General features: G+C 39.5%; 1 protein-coding gene across 1 annotated transcript in view; it reads left to right on the forward strand.

Moving 5' to 3' along the window:
* The window catches only part of USH2A (usherin), a 578,278-nt gene that overhangs the window by 91,249 nt on the left and 468,881 nt on the right, over positions 1–18,148 (forward strand). Inside the window, exons 12-14 of the mRNA XM_065401740.1 lie at positions 660–1,301; positions 9,845–10,028; positions 16,405–16,568. Coding sequence (XP_065257812.1) covers positions 660–1,301; positions 9,845–10,028; positions 16,405–16,568 — 990 coding nt within the window. The remainder of the gene's footprint in view (positions 1–659; positions 1,302–9,844; positions 10,029–16,404; positions 16,569–18,148) is intronic.

Below are 18,148 nucleotides of genomic sequence, written 5' to 3' on the forward strand. Positions count from 1 at the left end.
AACTAACAGAGCTACAGGATGAAGTGTGAAAAAAAAATTAATTTCTAATGTATTGTAAGTATTAACTGAATCATACATTTAGACAAAAGCATTATTTCATCTTGGATTATGGAAAACATTTTCTGTATCCCATAAAGACTCCTAATAAACTCTGGTATATAAGTGTAATCAATATTAAAATTGAATTATGATGAGTAAAACTCATAGAAATTAGTCTAATTTGCAGTGTTTATGTATATGTCATCAAAATGAGTTGACAGCCCTCAGCACAACTTCTGCCCATTCATTTTGTATCATCTCTTGTAGTTAAGAAGATAGGCCATGTAACAAGTGGTCACCTACATCACATTTAGTTTTTGCCAGAGATTTTAAAATGTGCTTGAGATGAAAATAAATCTATCTAAAAAAATGTTAATGAAAACCAACAAAAACCCTATTATTTCTTAAATATAAACATACAAAAAATAGCTGTTACATTAGCTCCTGCTGTTTTCTGTAGTTTTGTGCAGCCACCTCATTGCTGCTGCTATTAAAAATTGTGGTGGGAAAGAACTTTTTAAAAAAAGATCTAAAATATATAGTTTGTATTGAATTTCTGTTGATTGAATTGAATGTCCCCCCTCCTTCCTCCTTTTATTAATAACTTTTTCTCTCTTCAGGCCTCAAGTGTGATCGTTGTAATTTTGGATTTAAAATCAGCAGAAATTTTAATGAACATGGATGTGGGCCTTGTCTGTGCAATATCTATGGCTCACTGAACCAATTCTGCAACCCTTTTACTGGGCAGTGCAATTGTAAAGAAGACACCAAAGGGCTTCAGTGTGACGCCTGCATGGACAACTTCTTTGGGCTGGATGCTACTGGCTGTAAGACTTGTGACTGTAATGTCGCAGGATCACTTTCTGGAATGGTTTGCAACTCTACCACAGGGCAATGTGTATGTAAACCTAATACTGGAGGAAGACAATGCAGTGAATGCTTAGATGGGTATTACAAAGTACAACAAAATAATTCCTTAGCCTGTCTGCCATGTAATTGTGATAATGCTGGTACAGTAAATGGCTCTCTGTTGTGTGACAAATCAACAGGACAGTGTCCTTGCAAAGCCGGTGTAACTGGGCTTCAGTGCAATCAGTGTGTGCCTCATATGTATAATCTTACCATTAGCAACCTTCTTGGCTGCCAGATTTGTGACTGTGACTCCTTGGGGACATTAGCAGGAACAGTTTGCGACCAGATTAGTGGACAATGTGTGTGCCTGCTTAATCGTCAAGGAAGAAGGTGTAATCAGTGTGAATCAGGTAAGGAAATCGGAAGAAAATTGCTTGTTACACTCTGCAGTATTCCAAAATCAGAAATGTCTTTTCCATTATTATACTGATCCTTTTTGATAGGGCTTTAGCCCTGATTCACCTCCAATTTATACAAGTTTGTTTTCCATACTTGTACATCTCCATAGACATAAATAAAGTTACTCCTGATTTGACTGGTGATTTGTTATAGGAATTGCAGCAAATGGGGGTCTTGAGGAAGTAATTGAAAGATAGTTTCCTCAAAGATCAGTTCAGGAAGGGTCTTCCATGCATGAGCGGTTAGTATGGAGGAAGTTGTGGAGACATCTGTAGGAACAGCTTAGGAAGGCTGGCAAAACAAATTGTCCTATAAGTGCATGTGATTGCACCATCATGTTGGGGATATGCAGGTTCTCACAAGGGCTAAGCAAGAATTGGCCTTATAAGCAGCTGAAAATGCAATTGGTACGTCACGGAGCATTGAAACAATTAAGGAATTTCATTCTACATTACTGTAAATGGAGTTTATATCTGAGTTCATGATAGTGGGTAGCATTATAATTACCTTTTTATTAATTTTTAGAAAACAGGTGAATATAATGAAACCCCATGTATTATTAACCTAATCTGTGTTAAAGAGAGAGATTTAGTTCAAGTTAAATTTATAAGCAGTTTGTTAAAGTAGCAGTGCACATTAGAAGGTACATTAGAGCCTCATTGGTTTTAATATGCCATTCAATAACTTGAACATAGGTTAAAAATGCAGCTTAACCTCCATTAGTATTTTTTTACATTAATTTAAATTATTTTAGGTACGTATACTAATAAATATAGCACTATTGTGGTTTTTTTTCATTCCTTCCCCAGTTCTATCTGACCTGCCGGCACTCTACAGCAGGCACTTAATCAGAGAGCAGGCTGGGGCTAGGTGGAGGAGTGATGTCAAGGCTTCCTGAGCCAGTGACCCACCCTTGTCCTTGAAAAGTGAAAGCAAGGGTTTATGTAGCTCTATAGTGGTTTAAAAATGTCTAATTGATAGTATGAACAGAATAGCATGTGGAATAACCTACATGGCACACAAGGGAATATTTTCACATACTTGTTTGTTTTAAAAATATCTTGGTGTGAGAAAGTAATTTGTCTTGTTTTACTAAGAAGTGTATACAAATGTGTAAGTGATTAGCATTGAGTTTACTGCTTTATAGATTAGTTTGATATCTTAACATTGTAAGGGCCCCATCTTGTACTCCTTGTATTAAATAGGAGTTTTGTGTTGACTTCAGTGGTTTGGACCCTAATAATATCACCTAGCCTAGGTCTTGTATAGTTCTTTTCATCAGTAGATCTCAAAACACTTTACAAAGCAAGCCAATATCATATCCCCATTTTACAGATGGGGAAACTGAGTCACAGAGCGGTGAAGTAACTTACCTCAGGTCACCCAGCAGGCCAGTGGTAGACCTGGGAATAGAACCCAGATGAACCAGAGTCCCAGACCAGTGCACTGTTTCCTGGACCACATGATAGATGCTGATATCAGCATACATTCAAAGGAGGGAGGAGAAATTATGACGATGTACAATAGTAACCCGAAAAAGATCTTTGAGGTGTCAGTATTAGATTATCACTGTTGTAATAATGAGGGGATTTTTAAGGTGGGGAGTAATGTGGAGAGGGTAAGAAGACAGGAAGGAATACATACCAGTGGATGAATCACTTTGGATGATTGAACTTAATCTTGCAGTTTCTAGATCAGCTATTTAAAAAAAACCCTGAGAAACCCAAATCTGCTAAAACAACATACTAGCCCTGTATTTAATAAGTATAACACAGTGAGTTATAATAAGAATACCCAGCTCTAAAGAGTATGCATTCTTTAAAATATTATTTGTTTACAAACTGATCTGATGATAAGAGTGGTCTTAAATTATGGAACTATGGAGCAATTTAATCGGTTTCAAATAACCAAACCGTGTCCTTTGGCTTTGCCTTAGGCCAAAGACAACAAAATGTACTGCAAGCATATCTGTAGCCATCACAGACTAATTAAAAGCATGTAATTAATTAGGTAAAAATGGCAACCATAAAAATATATTAAGGGTAGTTTAGATTGATGGGACAATGCACCTATTTTAACTCAGTTTCCTGAATAAATTTACTCTGTGATTTACAGCATAAACTCAAGTAGTTTAAGTGTTCTCATTTCCCAGTGTATTTCCTTAAAATAAATTCAAGTAAGAGACCTAAAATTAGCCACAAAAAGATAGATATTTGCACTCTAACTTTCAAAAAATCTCTCACTTTGATGTGATTCAAAATGTCAACACATCCTCATGCCTTCTCGTCCTGTTTTCCCTCCCCATGGAGAAAAGAGCTTAATTACCTATGTTTCATGGAGGAAGGGGAGAACTGGGGAAACCTCAGGTCTCCTGGTTTGTTGATTTATAAATAATTGTTTTCTTGCATAGATTTTTATTTTTGAATGAAAAAATATTGAAATTAAATATAACTTGAGGGAGGCACTGTTCACTCAGTTATTTTAATTAGTGATGTATGGAAAGCAGGAACAACCCTTTTTAAAAGAAGAAAACCCCTTTTTACTTCACATGTGAACTTAATGTCTATGAGAGGCAGTGGATTTACAGCTCTGAAGAATTAAAGCCTGTAGCCACAAAACAGGTAAGTAATATATGCCCTAGACCTGTCTTCACCCACTGTCAGCACACTTCCCTGCCACCCTCACCTGGATGGGCAACCTCTCCACAACCATTCAGGCCTTAGCACCTGTGCTGAGCAGAGTCCTTGCAACAGGAAGGCATTTAGGAGTTTCTCGCTAACCAGAGACCACAACTTTCCATGCAGCCACTCAGGGCAGGTCTACACCACCGCTTATGTTGATATAATTTATGTTACTCGGGGGTGTGAAAAAAACCACCCCCCTGAGCGATGCAAATTACAGCAACGTAAGCACTGTCCTCACTGACGTTATGTCAGTGGGAGAACGTCTCCCTCTGACATAACGTCAGTGAGGATAGTGCTTACGTTGCTGTAATTTGACATAGCTTCCACCTTTCGCAGAGGTGGAGTAATTATGCCAACAGGAGAACTCTCTCATGTCGGCATAGAGCGTCTTCACTGGACGCGGCACAGCTGCATCAGAGCAGCTGCACCAATGTTGCGCTTCTAGTGTAGACTAGCCCTCAGACTTTGACTTGAGATAAAATTTTCAGACGTGCCAATGACACATTTTCAAAAGTGCCTACGTAACTTTAGGAGCCTCTCTCACATTTGAAATGGGACTTCAGTCCTAAGTCGCTGGAACTAGACACTTCAGCTAGTTTGGAGAAAACTGACTATAAATCCCAAGCAGCCATTTCTTAAAGCCTCTCCTCAAAACTACTGTTTCTGGTTAGCAACAGATGGATGAATGCCATGAGATGCTGCACAAGACTACTAGGAGACTAATGGATTCTGCATATTATAAATGTTTGGGGCAATTAGTGGGCTGTTACAGTCTCTCAAGACTAGATATCAGGGAACATTGGATAGAGAGAACCTCCTGATGCAAGGTAGGACTGAAAGGGGATGATGCAATTCACTGGGGCTAGAGGTCCCCCAGCTGTTGATATGTTGAGGGATTTCAAAAAAAAACCTTCCTTCATTATTGTATTTTTTCCTCATTCTCTGGGTCCCTCCCCTTCCCATCTCCCCATCCCACAATTAATAGTCATTGCATTAGTGGAAGGGGAGAGCATCTCAGTGAGATCCCTTCCTACCTTGCCATTGCAATTGATGAGCATATACAGTGTGCCATGGTTATGTGCTGCCACTAGTAGCACAGACAGGGATCTATTCTGCTCCCGCTGTGCGGTGAAGCAAAATACTCACACAGTATGCTGCCTTTGTCACTAGCAAGGAATTCTGGTCTGACTGTCAGGATTTCTGTTGCATTCCTATTCTCTTGCCATGCTGGCCAGGATAGTGCTTAGCCCAACATGTGCAATATCAGTTTGCAATTTGATGCCTCTTCTGTCTTGTTTTTTGATGATCTAGGACTACGTTTTTCAAAAGTGACTTCTGGGTGCCCATATTGAAGCACTTCAAATGGTCCTAATTTTCAGAGAACAGGCACGGACTACTTTCTTAAAATCAGCCTCCCTTACCTGTCTCTAATTGGGTATCCAGAAACAAAACTGAAAGTCACTTTTGAAGATTTAGGCCTTACTGTGTATATTCAGAAGAAGAAAAAATCTTTTTCAAATAGTTCTGTTTATGAAACAGTTTTTTTCATCCATTCCCCCACCTCCTAGATTTACATTCTTGTTTTTAAAATACTTTTAAAAAAGAAAATCTGATGCTTTGAGGGACTTTGAAGTGTCACCATGGTAAAAAGTTTATAAATGATTAATAACAGAGATATAGTGCCAGATCCTTACCTGCTCTAAATTGGCATAGCTTTATTGACTTCCAGATTTAGGATCTGGCCCTAAAATGGTAACCTTAACTATAGCGTTTGCTGCTGTAACAATTATAATAAAAGATGTTCCTATGAGCAAGTCAGCTCAGTTGAGATTCATTATAATACTTTAGACTTACTCATTTATCTGTTTCTGTCCTTTGTTACTTGTCAGTTTTATGCTAATTCACTAGTGGATATGGGTCTGTCTTTTTCTCGATTGCACTAGGGTCTGCCTAATATTAATGTTTAGTACTTTCTCAGCAGATTATAAATCAGATACCTACCAAGGTGCACTGACCTTTTGCATGAGGTGTAGGGTTAAACTTGTTTCCTATCTTCCAGCTATACTCTTGCAGTTGAGTTGTTCATTGTGCTCGAGAGTGACATTGCTGGGAAATGGCTCCTCTATTTATGTACAGGACAGGTACTATACTGTACACGCAACTGCAATATGAGATAATACATGCTGCCTCACTAATAACTTCAAGATACTCAGTCTCCGTGATGGCTCAGTTCTGGGCCTCTCTGGAATAAAGTGCCAACAGTATGGTTGTTTTATGATGCGAATGTGTGTTAACTGGAGACTGATATCACTTGACTGTCCACTTGAGATTTATCTCACTGAGGACCAGAAGCTAAACTTGAACAAAGACTTGAGCAGTAAAATTCTAATGTTTTCAATTTGTTTAGTTCTTTTGCTATTTTGGATATGAGCTCACAGCACAACATTGCTGCAAAGAAAGACAATTCCACCCTGGGGGTGTATATATAAAGGTATCGCTTGTAAGACAAAGGAAATAATGCCTTGGTTAGATAGCACATTACAATGCAATTTTGGGCCCTTCATTATGGAACAGGACATCAGAAAGTTAGAGGGAGAGTTAATGGACAACTAAAAAAGATTCAGCAACTGAAGAACATGACTAAAGAAGAGAAGCTTACTGAACTTTATATAATCAGGGAGGAAAAGTGACTAAGAGGTCTACGAGAATGCTGCAAGAATGTATGAGAGGAGGGGAAAATTCTTCTCAGTCATTGTGAGTCATACCATAAGGAATAATAGAAAAATGTTGACAAAGGGATGCCCCCTCCCACCCAAATATTCTATTTTTGTAAAGCACTTTGAGATGTATGGATGAAAAGTGCTATATAAGGTTAGGTGGCATTCTTATATTAGAACTGGCTTTATTTAATATATTTATTAATGGTTGGGGTGAGGGGTAAACATTGTGGTGACATGCAATTAAAGTAGATATGTCAGGACTAGACAAGAACTCCAGGAAGACACCACAAAGCAAAGAGAACGGGCAGCACAATAGATGAAATTCATTGTTGGCAAGTGCCAAGTAATGCATATTGGAAGAAATAATTTGAACTACTCATACACACTACTAGATTCTAAATTAACTATTATCACTCAGAGAAAAAGGCCGGGGCAACTTAAACGTGAACCTCTGCTAAATGCACAGTGGGGCAACCCACCCCCTGCTAAAATAATGTTAGCGTGTATAAGAAATGAGAGAGGAAATAATGTTATGCTTATAAGAAGCACATGGGATCTTTTTCAGGGAAAAAGGCAATACACTGCATTTATTGAAGATACAACAATTAGCATCTTCATTCAATCACATACATATACATACACATACACCCCCTCTGTCCTGCCAGTCGATGTTATAGTTACCAGTCCAGAGTCCGGATCAATCTAGTGGCCAGCTAGCTTGATCACGGGTAGGTAGGAGACGGGTTCCGTCAGTCGCGACACGATGCTCTGGGAAAGTCTTGGCAAGACGAACCCAAAGTTTCATGGCAAGGCACCCTGTTTATGTAGTGATTAATTTTTTATTGGGACCAATGAGTTTTGCACCATCATACTGTAATTAATTGTTGTTTAATGAGTGCTTGTTTTTTTTATTTTGTTTAATTTTTTTAGGGAGTTACCCCATGCTGGTTTTGATCAGAGCTATCTTGTTCCCATTGATAGGTGCCTGTCTTATTTTTAGAGTTGTTAATTTGCCCTTTTTTGACATTTTAATAAGGGCGTGTTGTAATCTTCTGGCGCCCTTGCGTCTGTCCTCAGTTCCTCCCTAGAACATTTGGTCCGGTAATGGCATTTACACTTATTTTCTAACAGACCCATTCATCATTCACGCACAAAATAGAATTGATTTACACAGAGCATTTGAATAGGAACATCAAATTGCAATGCAAGAGAAAATCAAGCATTGCATTCTTTTACTTATTTTAAAATGGTAAACCTACAACAAAGTGGTGGCCCTAAAAGGTCTGTTACTGCCTTGAAATCAGCTCAGACACAGATTCCGGCTGATGCATTTCTACCAGTGGCCCATTAGGCCATTCCTTTCTGCTATTCAAAAAGGGTGGCTGGCAGGATGTGATTAAATCATACACCAATACATTTAATGCATGCTACATTGTTATTCTTTATTTTTATACTAAATTATATAAAATACAAACATAAAATCCTACTACTACATGTGTGGTAGTACTTTACTTGAGTTCAGTATTCAGCTCTGGTCCATGTCAAAAAGATTTAGTAGGAATAAGAGATTCAGAGGTGGGTGACGAAAATGATTAGAGATCTGGATAGACTTTTATATAAGGAGATATTGATAAGAGGACGTGGTAGAGGTATACCACATAATGAGTGAGGAAGTGAGGGTCAACCGGATGCTTCTCTATATCCTTTTCCATAATATAAGAACAAGGGGATGGGGGACAAAACTGAAACAACCATTTTAAAATAGAGAAAAGAAAACTTTTTACACAAAAACTAATCAACCTGTTGAACTCATTGTCTGACAATACCAAAAGAAGGACAGGAGACATTTAATATGGGTTTAATCAGGCCGCAACTTTATTATTAGATGTCTGGGACTACCTGGCAGATAAAAGTGTACAATGCAGGTAACCCCCTGTTTATTCTGTAATTACCCTGGGGGGCTTCCACCAGCTCCCCCTCTTTTTCCATCCAGGTCCCTCCAGCAAATTCATTGCTGGGACTTTGCCATCCACCTCCCACACCCCCTTGTAGGAGGGTTAAGAATGGGAGGGGTTGGCTCCCTGCCATACCAATCATAGGAGTCCCCCCCCCCCATTCGTTTCTTTAACTGACACCTTTTTAAACCCTTTTCCAAGCCATTTATCTGGTCACTCTATAACTTTCCTATGGACATCCACCCTACACTTAAATAATGAGTTGCGACATATAGCCTATCGCCCTTCATGCCACGCATGAACAAAGCCCTTCCTGAACCTGCTGTGGAGAAGGCGAAAAAATCCCAACTGCACCCAGGCCTTTTTTGCAGCCGTTTTCCTTTTCCACTCCCCCCAGCCATAAAGCACTTTTCCCTTCATTCGGCCAGCCAGCCAAATACCCTCTACTTAAAGGTGCAGTCATTGCCACAAAGTGCAGAGGTTAGTAGAGGTAAAAAATAAAGTATTTAGATATTTATATGGATAATAGGAACATTGGCCACACAATGTTAAATAGGATGGTTTTGGGGCATAAACCTACCACTTACCTAGAAGATTTTAGAAAGGAACTTTTCCAGTGAGGACATATCGTTTTCTTGTATTTCCTTTGGAAGTGACTGGTACCGGTATTATCAGAGACAGGATCCTGGACTAGATGAACCACAGCTCTGATCTTGCATGGCATTATGTGCATGTTCCTGCAGTCTGTGTTGCATTCATTAGTGCCTCCCATGCAGTGGGATCTTTGCTTCCCCCACTGCCTGATACCTGTGGGACTGTTGTCCTGTTTTTTTTCTCCTGCTCTGCCTAAGAAGATGATTTGCGGGATTCAGAATAGAAAATCAGAGTTGGCAAGCAGAGAATAGATAACAGCTTCAGAAAATGCCATTGAATGGGATTAGACAACCTGCTCCACAAAATGACTGCATAGATTTGTAGGTGTTGGGGTGTGTATATGAACTAGGTTTGTTAGGTGGTAGTGGGTATATTATTAAATTGCTAAATATGAATGCACAAAATGATATTCTTCTGTTTGTATTTCTTTTTCTGCAAGTTTGTTAAAATGTGTATTTGTTCACTAATTTATCTTTGCTAGGTTATTACATATCTCCATACCGTGCTTCTGGCTGCTTGCCTTGTTTATGCCACATAACTGGTTCAGTGAATCAGGTCTGTAATAGTCTAACTGGCCAATGTGTTTGCCAAGATGCTTCCGTAACTGGACAGAGATGTGACCGCTGCAGAGAACTTTATTTTGGATTTGATTCTGATTCAGGGAGGTAAGTATTTGTTTTGTTCGTTTGTTTTTATAAATACAGTTTATTTCAAATTTCTTCTTCATATTTCCTCACACCAACTAACTTTAAAATCTTTAGTAACAATAAAAGAAAAGGCCATCTATTGAAAACAGTCTTCCACTGAAATTTGTACACATATCCAGATTTACACAGGACCCATTCCCACACCCACTGAAGTCAATGGAAGTTTTGCCATTGACTTCAGTGGAAGCATAATTAAAATCTTATAAGCTATGTCTCATGTTTATAATGGTTTGAGGATTGTCTTATTACCGTTATTCTATATCTGAAATAATCAACTATTCAGGTATTTGGTGTGATACTTGGAAAAAAGTTTACATGCTGTTCTTATCAATAATTAACACTGGGTGGGAAAATTTCAGTGAAAATGAAATTTCACCGGAGAAGGGTGGCAAAAATTTGATGCCCTCATATTTTCTATTAACAATAACAGAAAATGTAAAATTTGCAGAGAATGGATTCATCTAATGACAGACTTTTCTATTTCCAAAATCTGTAGTCCTAGAGGAGTGGATTGCCTCTATCAGCACCCTAATTTTGTGGTGCAGGGAAAATTTTGTATCTAATGTAGCCTAGAGCCTTTATGCACACTAAAATAGTGTGAATATACTTCCTTGAATGTCTGAGGTACATCAGTAGGTGATGTATTGTTATTCTGTCTATTGCTCTATCTTTCTCTTGCAGCTTCTTCTTTTGCTTGTCTAATCCCCACAATCTCAATTTCCTTTTTACAAGTTGTCCAATAAGATTTCACAGGCACTCATATTATCACATTTTCCTGCAGACCATATGATTGTAAAGTATTTTGCTACATTTAATATTTATATTTAAAAAAAATAGACTTAAATGAAAGTGATATGAAATCCCCATACTAGCCTTGAGTGAAAAGGGGAATAAATATATCCTGATCCTAGAACGTGAGTGTATATGTCTTCCTGAGTGTACTTGACATTGTAGATTTTTTCACTTTAACTTTTATATTATTGTTATCGTTAGGCAGGGGATTTTTTTAGTGTTGCGGGTCATAGAAGTATCTGTTAATGGCAGTCTTGGAATCTGTAAGAATGGGGATTTTCTGTTTCACTTCCTGTCACTCTTGATGGTAAGGGATAAAAATAATGTAATATTAAGTTTCCTTCTAAATTCATCTTCCTTATTCTTTAGTTTGAAATAGGATTTGACTTTGAGTTCCAAACAGGATGTGAAAAGGTTCACAATTTCTGTCTGGTAAGCAATGCCTTTTGTGCACAAGAGATGGGCTCAAACCACCAAATTCATATCTGAATCCATATCTCAAAGAACTTAATCTGAGAATGTCTGGATCCCAAAGTTTTGGTTACTACTATCCTAAAGGTGCTTTCTTACAAAACTGGGATTTGAATCCAGACTGAGCTTGAACACGCTACCTCTCTTTTTTTGCTTCCATAAATTGTCAATCAGTTATATATTAGGCAAAAGACAATGTACGCTGTTGACTTGTGCCACCAATGGGTAGGCTTCTGTTCTGTTCTCCTCAAGTTCTGATACCACACTCTTCATGGTAATATTTGTGTGCCTTCCTTGCAGTAGTGCATTAAGTAAAGACTCTCGTGTTTGTTTGGCTTCATGTTTGGTAATATCCTCTTGGCTATTTATAATTATGCAGTTCTGTTGTTAACGGTGACAGAGTTAGACAATGCCAGTGTCATAGTCATGACCAGGAATATGGATTTAATCTCCCATTGATGCAAGCATTTGTTATCTGACTTTATTAGAAATCCATTTAAGATTCTTCTTGTTCTTAATCCCACGAGGCCTCCATTTTACCTCACAACAAAGAATTCCAGCTTTGGGCTTTTTGGTAATTTATAGTGGAATGCTTATCCTTTGTGCAGGGGTAGTGGAACCAGGAGGGCTAGGGGGTCTAGCACCCCTGTAATGGAAATATTGTGGGGGCTTCACCCAGGGCCGGCTCTAGGCACCAGTGTCCCAAGCATGTGCTTGGGGCGGCACTTTTGAAGGGGTGGCACTCCGGCCCTTTTTTTTTTTTTTTGCTGTGGTGGCGGCACTCCGACTTTTTATTTTTTTTGCTTGGGGCAGCAAAAAACCTGGAGCCGGCCCTGGCTTCACCTCTGTGTAAACTCCTGCATGCCCCAGGGGGGATGGGTGGGGCAAGGAGTGGAACCCAGTTGGGCTGGAATAGTCTGGGAGCAGGTAGGAAACCCAGGGACCCTCTTTCCCAACCTGGAGTTGGTTGGTGCCCCCCAGCCCTGAATCTCAGTACTTCCCTTCACTCCCCCTCCTATCCCTTCAGACACACTTCTTCACAGGGAGCATCGCCCTGCCCCCCATGTGTAGAGCCAAAGTAATCAGGTTTTATATGGGGAACGCAGAGAAAGGGAAGTACAGAATCCCATACCAAGCTTAGATCCAGGCAACGGAACATCTACAGAAAGTCTGTGGCTGCTGCTGTGCACCCAGCTATACTTGAGGCCAGTAGACCAGAAGAGTTTGTGGACCTATCAGCTATGCCTGGGACTCCCATAATCCCTGAACAGGCTTATGGAGAGAGCCACTATAGAGCTTGGCTTTGTAGTGTCTGGGAGATTTGGATCCTCCTGTGTAGTAGATCCGTGATGGTTCCACTATATGTTGGGTAATGTTCCTTCTCCTCTTCAGAAGGGTTTCTCTATTAAAAGTGATCATCTGTAGCCATATTTGCCTATCTGTTTTCATTCAGTTTTTGCAAATTTTAAGACTTCTTTTAAAAAGGAGCGATTTGCCATTTTTTTTTGCAAATTCCACACTGATTTAAGCATTCTCTGTCCCTTTCTAGAAATTTTGAGATTACTAAACCAATCAAGCAAAGAATACTAGCCGCCCATAATCTAAACGCCAGAGCTGTGTTGACTTCTGCCATTTTTGTTGCTATTCTGTGATATGCAGAGACAGAGTCATGAGGCCTTAAAATTCCACCAACCTTGCAGGAACATGGAGTATTATTCAGTGGAATTCAGCTTGCAAAGTAGAAAATTCCCTGCAGGGTAGGAGGAATTTTAGACTCCAGGATTTTACAGTGATTCAAACAGAACCCTTAATGGTCATGAACATTGGTGGAGATTAGATAAGCCTTACTTCTGTATTGTTTACTATAATGAACTGGTCAATGAACATTACAAATTGTTTATCTATATATATCTCTTGACAGATTACTGTTTATGAAATCCACTTAGCAAGTGAGGTTTTCCCATAAGGATGAAAAATTAAGATTTTAAACAGATTGCTGGAGAGGCTCTAACTGCACCTAGAGAGTCAATGTAATAAAGGTTTCTCTATATTAATATTACAAAAACCATTTATCTTTGCAAAATCAATATTGCAATTCATCTTGGCTTGGTATTTCTCTTTCCATGTTTTAAGTCTTTTTTCTTTGATTATGTGTAATTCTGTTTTAATAAATGTGAAATATGTTTGATTTAAAATGTCTTGGGAAGGTAGCGTTTAAAAAATAACATAAGCTTCTAATTTATTTTATTAACAGTCCTCCAGAATGTTGAAAATATTGCTTGTGTGGCTGGAAAGTTTCAAGGAATGTTTGTTTATTTACCATAAAAGTCCTTAGTGGCATAAAAATATTGACTTCACAAATGTACAGTAAACTTTTAAAATAATAAAATGTATTGATTTCACTATTTAGAATACTAATGAAGACTCTGATCCTGGAAATAACCGTGAGTAGTCCCATTGAAGTCAATAGGATAACTCATACATTAGTGTTTACAGGATCGGGGCCTACGTTAATAAAGTTAAACAGATATTTCTATATGTTGGCTAGAAGACAAAATAAGTACTTCAGGCAAAAAACAAAACAAACACACCCAACCAGACAACTGTAAGGGACTGTAAATGTAATGTATCTAAAACTAATTTGATTGTTTCATGAGTGAATGATAATGAAAACTGAAATACTCAGGGGACCCTTATTCATGAGAGGTCCAGTAATATACAATAGTATAATACTAAGAGAAGTCTCTCATTATTTATGTACTGAGACACTTGCATTAAAATGCCCCACAAACTATACACACTAAATAGCAGCATGTAATGAAATTATGAAATAATAAAATAGAATTATTTTCCTATCAATACACTATCTTCTTTTTTATCTCTAACTAAACCATGACATTTAAATAGTCTAAACAAAACCTCTATTTGAAGGGGGATTTGGATGCACTGTCTACAGATGAAAGGACTTAATACAGTTGTTTGAAAAAATTGCCCTTTTCTCTTGACTATAAAAGAGAGCAAACTACAGTATAGTGGCTTCCAGGAGAGAATGTATTTTATTTATTCCCAAAGGGATATTAGTCCATAAAACAAATTTGCAGCTTATTTTGCAGCTTTAGCTTTTATCAGCCTTTTTAAGGGTGTTGAATGATTACTCAGGAGATCACACAGCAAGAGTTGCAGTGGAGTAAAAGAACTCTAACAAACAGAGCTCTGCGATGGGCAAAAAAATGTATGTGAATAGTTCTCTTAAACTTGTTTAAAAATCTGTCACATTTAATGTCTATTTCACTGATTATTGACCTGGATCTTAGTACTCCAATGTGAAAAAAGTTGTTTTTTTCCCCTTTGCTTTTATCATCCTAAAGTGTAGATGAACTCAGCATTATTTGACCTACAGGTGTGTCTGAGAGGGAATAAAGAAAAGAGAAGTGGAAATACGGGGCAGAATCTTGAATAGGATGCATTCACTTTATATTGCACAACCAGTGAGATCTGGCCACAGAGCCAGTGTAACCAGTCTGGGGAAGATCAGTTTAAGTGTAGGAAACCTTCCCAGGCTAGCACAGGTGTCCTACCAGAACAAAGGAAACATAACTGAATCTTCCATATAGCCTTCAAGTCCCTGACTGTTATTTAATTGTCCTCTTGCAACTGTTGGCACCTGGTGTAATTTAGAGCTGCCTTCAGGCTGCTCTCATTTATGCCAGAGGACAGGACCGTTGCACAGCCAGTTCAGGTTTAGGTGAGTGCAAACTGAGTTTCACAATACTTTTGTGGCTCCCCTTCCTGATTTGTACTGTATTGGTAATGAATTGCAGCCAGGATTTGGCCCATGATTTTTTAAACATTTGTTCCGTCCATTGAGGTACAAATGTGAGATTAGAAAATTAGAGCAGAAAAGTTAATTGTGGTTTATTTGCTATTATTAAACTCTACACTGAGGTGGTGGCATGACTCAGAGAATTGGCAATGTGTTGTAAGTTGTTCACTCAAAGACAAACCATTGTCTGTTACGTGGATAAGTCCATTATTGAGAATCACAGACCTTATATTTTTAACTGATTTTGGTAGTGATGATATAATTCGGTGCCACTGGGGGAAAAAATATATATCAATTGCAAAAACCCTTGTTTAGCAGGGTTTTCAAATATATACTGTGGAGAGGAGCAAATTCCATTTTTAATTATGGTCCATGAGCCAGCATATAGATTTAGGATCAAATATCTCAATCCACTGAGGATATTTCACTGATGCCAATGAGAGGTTTGCACAAAGGATGAAGGTTAGCATGTGGACCTTTGTGTAGCAGTTAAACTTTTAATTATTATAATTTATTTAAGTACCTTATTGTCAATTTCAGTATCACATAGTGGGGGAAATGTGCTCCCCATTATGACCAGTGGTATTTCTGACCTTTCTCTTCCTACTCTATCCTCCTTTCTGTTTTTCTCCTTCTTCCCAGTCTTTGGATCTTTCCTCTTTGATTTATTTTGCATTTGCAGCCCTATCTATTGCCTCTGTGGGCAAGAAACTTTTTTCTTTGATGAAAGCTTAGAATCTTCAGGATCTGAATATATCCTGAAGATCTCTCTCATACATAAAGCAGGCCAGATAAATATTCTGACTTCAGTTGCACTATTTTTGTGAGTAAGGAATATTTTGTGTGAATAAGGGTTGTAGGATTGGACCAATAATAGGTTTATTAATCAGTACTGTGATGCATGCACTCTGTGTACGGATCAATTCTATATTAACACATTTTTAAATCTAAACCATTTTCTTTATCCAATTTAGCATAAATTTCATCTAATGCTCAGATTTCAAATGCTTATTTTGAGTATTTATTAAAACAGTATGAAATAGATAACTTGCAAATTTTTAAGCTGCATTTTATTTTTTTAAATAGATCCAAGTATTTACATTTTTTTACTGCACCTCTGTCCACTAAGCTGTTTAATTATAATTCTGAATTATGTAAGACAAAAGAAGCCACTAAATAAAACCCTACTGTGTCTAACTGAAGTGTTAATGTGCTTTGATTACTTTTTCGGTTTGTTTTTGTTTATAGATGTCAGCATTGTAATTGTCATCCTTCAGGAGTCATTAATGGGACTTGTCATCCTGTTACTGGACAATGTGTTTGTAAACAATTTGTAACTGGCTTGAAATGTGACAACTGTGTTCCCAATGCTAGTAATTTGGACGTCCACAACCTATTTGGCTGCAGTAAAAGTAAGTGGATGTTGGTCTTAAAAGCATGTCTTTCAAATGAATGGCTTTTAGTGTTAAATTAGTTCTGTAATACTAAAAGTGGATTTTTTTTCATATTTCTTCTTTTTTATAGCTATCTTAGGAGATCCTTCTGGAAAGATTTAGGTAGAGTACTTCATAGAGCTTTGTGCCACACACAGAGCTTGAACTCAAGTTGCTGAGCACCCTCAGCCCCCATTGGCTTCAGGATCAGGCTCATAGTGAAACTTTGCTTGCCACCTCATGGGGCTTCCATCCATCACTGTGGGAGACAATGTAACATAACATATGACAGGTCATCATAAACTGACTTGCGTAGAGTGGGCTAAAGCTATGTTGACAATTGAGTGAGATATTGAAAAGAAACACGTTGCTACTGAGCACCTGCATTGCGGCAACTGCAATGAGTATGAAGTACAGGGATGGCAAGGCATCCGCCTTTATGTGATTCCGAATTAGTCAAAATGATACTTTCAAATTTTGTTTTTCTGTGGCTTATCTCTATGCTGGCCTCGGTGCTTGGCTATAGTAACAATTGCATTATTGATACCAATGGTCAAGCTGCATCACTGGGAAATTTTAAGAAAAAAGTCTAGTGTAGAAAAGGATTAAAATTTTCAAAAACTCTTAAGTGATTTAGGCTCTTAAAAACACTTTTGAAAATGGGGACTTAGACACCTAAGTGTCAATGAAAATCAGTAGGACTTATGGTCATCGCTGATCATTTTTTAGCACATGGCTATGTGTTTTGGGACGTTGCTTCTGCAATGTATCTGTTTATCTAGTTTGTCTAGGCCAGGGGTCGGCAACCTACGGCACGCATGCCAAACACAGCACACGAGCCGATTTTGAGTGGCACGCTGCCTGCCCGGTGAGAGGAGGAGGAGGAGGGGCGGAGAGGCTGGAAAGCGCCATGCTGGGGGAAGAAGCGGGGGAGGAGGGAAACTTGGCTGCGGCAGGACCAAGCTTCGGCCTCCTGTCCCGGCAGGGGAGAGTGGTAGTGGTGGGGGTGTCCCGGCCCCCCGCCCCACTCAGCCCCCCCGCCCACCGCTCTCCCCTACGGGGGCAGGAGGCAGAAGCTTGGTCCCACGGCAGCCAATCTTCCCCCCTCCCCCGCTTCTTCCCACAGCATGGTGCATTCCGGCCCCTCCCCCTCCCTCTCCCTGCCGGCGATGGCCCTTGCAAGGGGGAGGGGGAGCGGAGCAGAGCCGAGCGGCAGCGTGCTCGCTGCTCCGTAGAGCAGGCAGAGAGAGGTAGGGACGGAGCCTGGGGGACGGGGGTGGAACAGGGCATATCCCTCCCAGCCCCCTGCCCTGAGATGCTCAGGGCAGGGGGCTGGGAGTACCCCCACGAGCCAAGCACCCCAGCCTTCTGCCCTGCACCCCCACACACCCCAGCCCTCTGCCCTGACCTCGAGTCACCCCCAACACCCAGCCTTTTGCCCTGCACCTCCACCCCCCCCCAGCCCTCTGCCCTGACCTCGAGTCGCCCCCAACACCCAGCCTTTTGCCCTGCACCTCCACACCCCCCCAGCCCTCTGCCCTGACCCCCCCCACACCCAG

This window comes from Emys orbicularis, chromosome 3, assembly GCF_028017835.1.
Source record: "Emys orbicularis isolate rEmyOrb1 chromosome 3, rEmyOrb1.hap1, whole genome shotgun sequence".
Taxonomy (NCBI): Eukaryota; Metazoa; Chordata; order Testudines; family Emydidae; genus Emys; species Emys orbicularis.